Source organism: Pleurodeles waltl, chromosome 2_2 (assembly GCF_031143425.1).
Source record: "Pleurodeles waltl isolate 20211129_DDA chromosome 2_2, aPleWal1.hap1.20221129, whole genome shotgun sequence".
Classification (NCBI taxonomy): domain Eukaryota; kingdom Metazoa; phylum Chordata; class Amphibia; order Caudata; family Salamandridae; genus Pleurodeles; species Pleurodeles waltl.
This window is the reverse complement of record NC_090439.1, coordinates 314,191,937-314,202,454: the sequence shown is the minus strand read 5'-3', so window position 1 is coordinate 314,202,454 and position 10,518 is coordinate 314,191,937. Positions and strand designations below refer to the sequence as shown.

General features: G+C 41.5%; 1 protein-coding gene across 1 annotated transcript in view; it reads left to right on the top strand.

Moving 5' to 3' along the window:
- Nucleotides 1–254: 254 nt before the first annotated feature.
- The window catches only part of CTDP1 (CTD phosphatase subunit 1), a 795,245-nt gene continuing 784,981 nt past the window's right edge, over nucleotides 255–10,518 (top strand). Inside the window, exon 1 of the mRNA XM_069219781.1 lies at nucleotides 255–807. Within this exon, the coding sequence (XP_069075882.1) occupies nucleotides 542–807 (266 nt within the window). The 5' untranslated portion in view covers nucleotides 255–541. The remainder of the gene's footprint in view (nucleotides 808–10,518) is intronic.

Sequence of the window (10,518 nt, the reverse complement as noted above, 5' to 3'; positions counted from 1 at the left end):
AAATTTAATTAAAATACGAGTTTTTTTTTTTAATCTATAAGGCAATGTAAGTACAACAGCAAACCTTTTCACTTACACGATTCTTCAACGCGTTAAAACTTTGAAACGGTTCTCTGCATTGAGAAGTGACTTAATGCGTTTAACAAATATGTTCAGATTGTAAAGTACCCTTTCAACATGTCCGACTGCTTCACCAAAACCCTGAGAAAAAAAGGCCGCTTAGCCCTTCTTCGCTTTCGACGCTAGCACCCCTTGCTCACGTTTCGCTGTTGGGAAGGGGGTGTGCGCGCGGAACAGCGAAGTTTTACCTCCCGCGCTACTGTCTCTTTAAATGGTGGTCCGTAGCGCGTGCGCTCCCGTGTGTGCTGAGTCTAGGGCTGGGCTCCGCGGGAGGGTCAACGAGACTCTGGAAACGGGGGGGGGGAGGTCCCCGCCGTTCTCCTTCTCCCCTCCCACGCGCTGATTAAACAAGCGCGCCCCTAAACTTACCACTTCGCGCGCCCGACACGCCCTCCAGAACCTGCGCGTCCCCGCCCACAACATGGAGCCCCCTGGGGCCCCGCGGACTCCTTGCGAGGTCCGCTGCCCCGGGCAGCGGCCCCTTCGGCTCCTGGAGTGGAAAGTCACCACTGGTGCCGCAGTGCAGCTGGGCTCAGTCCTTGCCGTTTGTCGTACTATCCCTGCGGACACCAGCAATCGGAGAAGCGAGGAGCCCCTTCGCGTCGCCACTGAGCGCAAAGTCAAGTCGGACCGGCCCGGAGTAGTATTGGAGCTGTGTGCGCAGCCCGGGCAAGTGGTGCCCCCTGGGTGAGTGTGTGAGCTACTGACTGTCGCGGGTCCGCGGGGCCCGCAGTAACCGCGTGCCCTTCCCAGCATGCAAAGTAGAGAGTGACACATCCCAGGGTGCACTGTGGTGGCCCGAAACTTTAACTATGATGCTAGAGCTAGTGTTGCTGTCCGATGCGTAGTTGGGAAACAGCTAAATGCTGTTTTTCTGGTGACAGTGTGGGCGGTTTGTCTTTCTTCGTGTCAGTTGAGAGCTGTTTTTATTCTTTCCAAATTAGCATATTGAATGCAAGCGCGGGTACTTTGGCACTTTTACTTTTAGAAGTGAAGGTTTGATAAAGAGAGAAAACGCTACTGGATGAATAAATTCGTACCGGATATGGGTTTCAAGGATCTCTGGCGCGCTAGCGTAGTTAAAAGATTGACTTGGTACAGATCGCCTGCTGTAAATTACTACATCGCATCCTTTGGGGTTGCCAAGTGTCATGGGTGACCTCTTTAACTGTTTCTTGATTTTACTCAATGTCTTGTGTTATGAAACGTAAAGTTTCCCTTTCATTTTTTAAAGTGCGGTCACTTTTTATTTTGTTTTATTTTTTGCCTTTCTGCAAAGAACTGTGTGATTAAAAAGCTAGGTCTTGTGCATCACGTAGTCACTGGGTAAAGTGTAGTTTACATGCACATGTCCAGTACACGTAAAAGTATGCTCCCTGCAGTGTATGGCGGCTTCATCTGTCTTGTTTGTGTGTTTCTTTTTTTTTTTTTGTCGAGCAGTATTTAGAAAGCTTTGCTTGTAAGACTAGATTATGTTGGCAGCAAAATTTGCTTTTGGCTATCTTTAGGCAAAAGCTTATTGTAGGTCGTACAAAACACCTTACAGTGGGCATAGAACCTGCTCATTGCTTATGCAAGCGCACCTGGTCCTTAATAAATAAACTTACAAGGGGACGCGTATAGGAAGATGAACCTTTTGGATTGCATGGAGTATCCTAGTCATGTAGTGACCAATGTTATCAATATTCAATATAACCTATCAATAACCACTAAGAGGATCATTAACTATTTAAACAATTATATCAACATTTCATGAATAACCCAACTCAATGTAAGTTTTAACAATTTTTGTTTCCCTGTTAGTTACAATTCTAGTGCACAGGGTTAACTCAATCTTTATTCAATCAGCTCAGAATTAGTTTATTATCAACTACCAATAGCACAATCTAATCAGAATTTTAAAAAACATGTGCCCAAAAGCTTCAGCATAAGCCAACAAAGAAGAATATATCGACTATAATAGCAGAGTTCAGCAATCATTTGTCACTGTCACCCAAAATAACCCTACCTAACCCAGATTAGCATCAGCATGTGGGACTTCATGTTATAAAAGGATTTCGAAAAAACATGAATTTGGAAAAACATCTAGCTAGAAGGAAAACTATAAAAACAGCACAGTTGGTATCCAGAAGAAAAGGCACAAAAGTTAATCAGTCACAATTTTCATAGCTACCTATCTACAGAATGGATCAGAAACAAAGTCAGTCTTCGTCTTTAGGTCATCAATAGATCAGCAATACATCAGGCTCTCAAGAGCATGAGCCCAGTAACAGATTCTTGAATCGTGTCTCCTGATGTCATCAGCATCTTAAGTTTTAGCCCCTTGTCATTACTTTTTATTAAAGTTTTTCAGTCCATCCCCCTAATTCCTAATTGGTCAATTAATCTCCATATGTGATGTTACCCAATATATTTAATTCTACAAATCCATGAGTTCTAGAATTTTGTCGTTCTTAGTTCAGTGGTTCACTGCACAATGTCCCCATCATCCGGCTCTTCAGGTATCGAAAATGTTGCATCTTCCTCTTTAGTCAGTGTCTCTATTGTTTGAGTCCTGGGAAAGTACATCTCGTCAACTCTACACATAATTGTAGCAATTTGATTCCATCATCTCCTGTCCGTTGGTACATTGCAGAAAATTCTAGCTAAGCAAACTTTAACATTGAGTGGTTCAGGGTCGGTTTAGCATCTCAACTTCTCTCCACCATGCTCTAATAATTCAGCTTCTGCATGAGGCCTGGCAAGACTAGGATACAACTTCGGCTAAGTTAACTCTACGATATAATGCAAAACATAGGTTATACATCTTAATATGGCACATTATTATTACACATTTTCATAATTTTAAGCAATTTAAATCATTTTAGTACAACTTTCGTATAAGTGGCTGACATTCTCTGTGGGCACATTTTCAAACGTGCACATTTTCTCTACAATTAATTTCTCTATGAACTTTTTGTTAATCAAACCACATAAACATTCATTAATAATTTCTAATTTGCATATATGCTTCAACACTTACCATTGGTTTCTTGTTTGCTTGCTGCTTATATGATGGCTTGCCTTCCTCTTGTGTTTATCCTTCTCAGGGAGTATAGCCCGTTTACTATCCTGTTGATTGGATGTCTTGTACTCTTCCATTGGCCACGTTCAGGAAACACATTTTTGCTTTACTTTAAGCACTCCATAAGATGGCACGCTTTCCATTTCTATCTCCTATGTGTGCTGCCTTCTCCTTATCAGATGCCTGCAGCCAGCATGAGCTCTGTTGCGCACTGCTCTCTTTTCCACAATCCCCCATGGTCAATTGCTGCCCTCTGCTTTTCTTTTTAATATGTTTTGATTCCCCCTCCCCACAGCCTTGGATGGGCTCAACCTCAGCCGTGCCATTGCTCTCTTGCCCCCTGCCCACTCCAGGTAGCTTTACAGCCTGCAGTCTTTTTGCCTATCTGAGTGGAGTGCACCATCTTAGAACAATAAACAAAAAATGGCACCACTCCATTTCGTAGGTATGACTTTGTGATGACTGTGGCACGTGTATACATTGTGACTCTTGCATGGGGATATGTCATGCATGCCTGTGTGTAAGAAATGGCTGGGCCGCCTCCTTTTTGTCCTCATTTTGGATGATGTGGCACCTCATTGAGGAGAAAACGTTTTTTAGCCGATGCTGCAAGGCAAACATCTTTCGCAAAGTCAGTAGGTCCTAAAAGGGAGACCTTTTGGCTTTGCCAATGCTTGTTTTCCCAGTGACTAACCCAGCAGTCACTACTGCTGTCCCTTTCTTGCTGGCAGTTGTATGTTTTCTTTACCTGCTTCTGTAGTTTTTGCTGTTGTCAGCTGTTACTTTGTCACTGTGGTGGTTATAACTTGTGAAGAACCAGACCATGATGATACAGAAACAATTCCAATATTTAATTAAATAGGTTCATCGTATGGAGCATTTCCAGCACATAAGCCAGCAACTGCCCTTCAGTAACTGCCTCCAACAACCTTCCTCCTCCTGACCATTACATTCCCTTCCCGTAGTCTATTTCCATTATGCTCTATATCCAACATTCCAATTACTGCACATCTTCTCCCCCTCCCCAAAAACAATAGAAGGTAACATCCTCAAAGAACATAAACAACAAATTCACTAATATTTACATTTCATCACTAACATTTCACCACAGTTCCGAACTTCCGGCCATTTAGATAAAATAATCAACAAGGGCAATAGCATACGTCTCTCTGGGTGGTAACATGGTGAGTGGTCCCTTAAAATGAAGCGCTACCTTTTGCCATGGCCCTTATCCTTAATCTTCCTTCTGGTATTTGCTATATCACCATGCCCTTCATGTCCTAACTTAACAATAGTTTCACGCATCCCACAGCGAGGTACTATTTTATCACCCCTCAAAACTATGCTATTGCATATGGATAATTCATCCTTGACCTTCCAATATGTACTAAATCCACCTTGTAACTGCCACTCAGACGGCCACCCCTTCTTAAGGAATTCCTTTACCCTTGACAAGATTTCTTCTTTTTGTATTTCCTTTATTCACCTTTCTTCGGATAGCTCCAACTCTGTTCTACAATCTTCAATAGACACTACATCGTCATATGTAGATGCTACATCACACTCATTATCGTCAACCTCTTCAATGTTTTTATTGTTTAAAGGCAACCTTGATAACGCATCTGCCACGCAATTATTTTTTCCTGGCAAATGCATTATCTCGTAATGGTAAATTTATAATTTTAAAGCAAGTCTCGCTAACTACAGAGTAAGATTTCTTCCTCCTCAGGTTTCAGAATGTTTACCAACAGCTTATGGTCCATGGATATTTTAAATTTGTGACCCCATATACACATTTTGAATCATTGCACAGCCCACGTTGCAACTAATATTTCTCTTTTGATCACAGAATAATCCCTTTCTGCCTGTGTCAAAGTGTGGGATGCATATGCGACCACCCACACATTCCCATTCCTCTGAGATACCACAGCACCAATTCCATACCCACTAGCATCCATAGATAATGCAGTCTACGTCTCCATCAAATGATCTTAAATATGATGCATTGGCAATTTCTTTTTTTTTTTTATCGCTGCAAATTCTTCACTATGTTCCTGTTTGCAACAAAATGTTGCATTTTTCCATGTAACGCTTGAATATTCTCCACCTTACATGCGTAATCTTCTTCTATAAATCGTGCATAAAATTCTTTCAAACCTAAAAAGGATATCCATTTCTTTACAGTTAGCCTCCAGAGCATCACAAATAGCTTATAGGTGGCTAATTTTGTGCCGAATGCTATCCTCTGAAATGACATGACCTAAATATTCCACTTGATGTTTGCAACATTTTCAGTTTTGTTCTTTCATAGACAACCTACTCTTCATTAATTCTTATAATACTTTCCTCAACATACAATCATGTTTTTAAATATGGTGTGTTGAAACATTTTTTCAAGTAACCTACCTGACTACTAAAAACCTTTGGACATTCCTTCCTCAAGTCAAAGCATGTATCATTTGCACTCTGTATATTACACTCATCCCCTGCTTACAAGGGTGGATCTGCATTATGGTCCACTTTCATTCCAAGGTCTGCCATATGTGACAAACCTAAAATCTTAGCCCCTTTCTCAGCAATAAGCACATCTCCTGAGCACATTTTCCCAGCAAATTAAAATTTGGCTAGTATCGTCCCTAGTATGAAAATGTTATGGCCTAAGTAACTACATGGGCTTATGTTTGGTCTCTCTAATACTCCCCCAGGCCATAACTGATCAGATATTTTTTTCCCATTATGGTATGCCATGCACAAGAATCCAGCCTAGCTTCAACTCGCGTTCCATCAATATTTAACAAACATTTTGGTAATTGAATATTTTTCCCTTTAATGTTCTTATGCTGTATACTTAACACAACAATTTGCATACCATACTCCAGTTCATTATCATCAAAATCCTCCACAATACAATTAACTTTTTCCCAAAACTTTTACAAACGTGAAAGTGTCCTTTTGTACTTACACATGTTGCATATCTTGGTAACAGCAGGACAGACTTTAGAATTTGCTAAATGCGTATTTGCACCACATCTAAAACCATAATAATCCCTTAGCATTATCTGTTGAACGGACAACACTTTGTTCCTTACCACCTTTCTCACTACCAACGGTACATACTGCACCATTGTCCTTATTTTCTTTTCCCATTACTTGTATACACCTTTCAGTAATTTTCAATACATCTTGCCACTTCATACGCTGCTTTTAAAGACCATTTTCCCGAAGACCATAATTTCTCCTGTATTTTTATTTTTTAATTTTTTTAGATTTAGTTTTCATCATATACATTCTCCTCACTAACCTTATACAATGCTGGACAAATTTTGAATTCTCCTAAACCTATAGCCCCTAATCTGTGTTTAAGCAATGATAAATCTCTCAGTTGTACATTCCCCATCCTCTAATACCTCCACAGATGGTTCAAATAAATCTAACCACAACTCCCATTGAATAGGTGGATTCCCCATTCTCTTTTAAAAAGAAGGGTGGAGGTTGAATATTAGACATTAAAAAAAAAAAAAGTACTTTTTATAAAAAAAATCTTCTTTATAATATTCTTTACACAACCTCTTGATCTGGAGTACTCTCAAAACAATTAACTTAAAGATGTGCGCATCACCGACAGTTTGCACACTAACGGAATTATTATCCAGAAATCTTCGTAGTTAATGGTGTGTCCATCACTGAACCGCAGATTTGAGGTAAACTAAGATCGTATGCAGATGACACAACTGGTGTCAATCACCGTGTAAGCAATATATAGAGATGAGATTCCTCCCAATTGATAAAGATGGCGCCAGAACATTGGTTCACGTTCTTTCTGCAGAAAATAGGGCTTGTTTTCACCCATAAATCATACAAGCAAATAATGCGTTGTGTTCCTTGCGCACAGTGCCTCTCATGCTCTCCTTTATCGGTACCGATACTAATATGCATCAGCATACAGTGTTGATAAAAGTAACGATACCCGGATGACTTCGCGCCTCCTGATGATCTGACCTGCAGGTGAGTACGCAGATGCTGAACAACTTATCTCGTCTGCTGCTATCCGTCTGAACCTCCTTGACCCATAATAAAGAAATGGTTACAGCAGAATTGCTCCTGCCCACTCTTTGCCATTGTGAAAAACCAGACCAGGAGGATACAGGAACAATTCCAATATTTAATGAAATAGGTTCATCGTATGAAGCAATGCCAGAACAACATAAGCCAGCAACCGCCTCTCAGTAACTGCCTCCAACAACCATCGTCCTCCTGACTATTCCTTTCCCATATTCTATTTCCATTATGATCTATATCCAGCATTCTAATCACAACATAATTGTTAGCTGAAACCAGTCTTTGGGTTGTGTGTGTTCCATTTCAGAAAGGATCTGGCTTGGCAGTTTGGGCTTGACTGTTCGTATTGGAGCATGACCAAGGCTGATTTCTGTATGTCTGGTATAATCTGAGTTGTTATAAAAACTGTTTCTTGGAGTGCCTCTACCTCCCCCCAGCGATAGCCAGTGATAGAACTATTTGCAAGCATTCCAGTCATCGTCTTTTGTGTGTTTGGTTACAATTGTGGTCGCTCCCTTGCCTTTGCTGTGTTGTCTCTTCCACTGTGGCAGCTGTAGTCAAGCCTTTCCTCACTTTTGTTGTTTCTGTGTCATTGCTGGGGTACCAGATCTGGTTGCTGATGTTGTCCCTGCTGCGATTACATTGGCAATTGCTACTCTGGTTCCTTTCTTGCTGGCTGCTATTTTTGCTGCTGCTGATATCCTTGTTGTGATATCACCTGCTGTATTTGCATTGTTTACAGCGGTCATCACTGGTGTTGTCCATCTTTAGGTGTCTGCTGTAGTTGCTACTATCGTTCTTGTAGCTGTCACAGATGTGACCAAAGCTGTTGACATTGCTGTGGGCCTTGCTAGTCTTGTAACTGTTATTCTGTCTGGTGTTGCTGCTGTGAGTTCTTTCTTTGGTTGAAGCTAGTGTCTCTGCCGTTGTTGCTTATTTGGTGACATAATTGGTTGACACTGTTGTCCTTGCTGTGGTCGCCACAGTGACTCCTGTTGGCTTGCACCTGTTGAATTTGTGGTAGCTACTGCGGCTGTCCCTGAATTGCTGGCAGCTCTTGTTGCTGCTTTTGTCCCTGCCTTAGTGCTCAAAGTGGTCACTACTTTGGTTTCAACAGTGGGTGCTGCAGTGGTCCCTGCTGCGATGACAGCTGTTGATGATCTTGCTAGGGTTGTCATATGACCATTTGTGACATTGTTGTGATGAGTTGTCACTGCTGTGGTACCTACTGTGGTGGTAGATGTGAGTGCTAATTTTGTCCTCGCTGTAGTCATGATTGTGGCTTATGATGCCCCTACTGTGGAGTAAAATGTGCATACACCTGTGGTTACTCTTGTGGTATGTGTTATGGTAGCAGCTGTAGTTACTACTGTGACCTCTGCTGTGGTTGCAGCCATTAGTACAGCTGTTGTTTTTATAGTTGTAGTGGCTATGCCAGTAGCCCTTGAGGACAGTGGAGTTGTTTCTTCTTGCTGCTGTAATCCCTTATGTGGTTGAAGCTGTTGTGGCTACTGTTAAACTAATAGTTATTTGATAATGTGGTCCCTATTGTGCCTTACAGCAGTGGTCCCTGCTCGGGTGGCTGACGTGGTGGCAGGTTTGTGTTTTCTTGAGGCTGGCAGCCACTCCTAAAGTTGCCAGCATTTTGATGTAAAAATAAGATTTGTTTTGTTTTGTTTTGTTTACTTACATTTATTTTGTCTTGGCTAACATAACATGATCTTGTGTTCTGTAGGTCATTGTTAAAAGCTGTTTAACCAGTGGCAGCTACCACATGGCAGGGTGGGATGGGCATTTAAAAAAAAAAAAAAAAACCTTCTTGGGGAGGCACGTTCGTCTTCCCTCCGTCCTCTTCCCCTTCCTGACAGCACACAGGCTCCCAGCCAATCACGACTCTGCTGTCACCAGCATAACAGCAGCATCAGGATTGGTGTGAGTGGCCTGCTTGACAGCTCAGACCGGGAGTGGAAGCCTGTGCATGTTCTCCACTCTACTGTGCAATACAGCAGAGTAGAGAACATGCCAAGTGCTCATGTCTGTTTGGCCGGCCCAACAAGGCTGGCCAAACAGACATGCACACTTTGTAGTGCACATACCTCTTCTCCAGCCCTCCCCTCGGCCCCTTACTTCCAGGAAAAATAAATTAATAACCACCTAGCATTATTATCATTTTATTTTTCCTTTTACAAAAATTCAGTGGGGCTCCGCTCCTCCACCTTAGCGAAGGAGCCGCCCCTGTGTTTAACAGCATGCAAAACGTCTGTTTTTTCTTCTTGAAAATGGCACATTTTTTATCATAATGCCAAAACAATTCAGTCTCAAATTTCAATGTATTGAATTTGTACCATGTACACAGGTCAATAAAGGTACAAAGCTTATTTTGAGTTATGTTTACTGATTTGAGTTGCCTTGCAGGTTAATAAAGCTCTCAATCAATCGTGGATTTCTTAGCCCTAAAAATCCTGTTTCAAGCATTCACCGGAAGATACTCAATCCCATGTAAATCTTTTCCCATGTCTTCAAAAGATAGTCCTCACAAGGCATTGCACAAACCTTAGGAGTGCTTCTGATAATACATACATTTATTTAAAAAGAGCTTCCTTTTAAAATGACAGAGCAATCTATTCACGTTTTAGCTTTGCAGCACTACCTGCCCGGCTTCTTCAAAAAAGGAGTGTTATCATTTAGAGTTCTTGATCATTTCAAATTAATTTGAGGCAGTCAAAAATCTGAAAGACAACATGACTTAAACATTTCATGAAAACTCGGGGTACGTTTTGCTACTCATATGGCGATCATTTTTTCATCTAGTGCACAAATCAAAGCTGTCACATATCATGGAGTCTCTGCTCCTCAATAGTAGGATGACATGAATAATTCTTTGGAAAATGCATATTTTTCAAGTGATCCACATTTGGAGGACCTTACACTCATTTTTAGTGGCACCTGAGGGACCTGCACAACTACTAATCAGAGAGTACTTGTCCAAGACCCTCTCCAAAAGAGGCATCCGTACTGAAACCTTATGCAAGATACAGTGACACTCTCATTGGAAGAAATTGACTGGGACTCATGACTTGGGATATCTGAGCAGTGTCAAACGTCTGAGTCCCGCAGACATGATTCATGTGTTTAAGGAAGGAAATACTGTACCCCATATTAAACAAGATTTCACACAGTAAGATCGTATGTGATTATCTCAGTGTTTCCCACAAAATGTGCCCACCTCCCTTGTATTTCACCATAGACTCTGCATACTTCATATCTGATAGTTG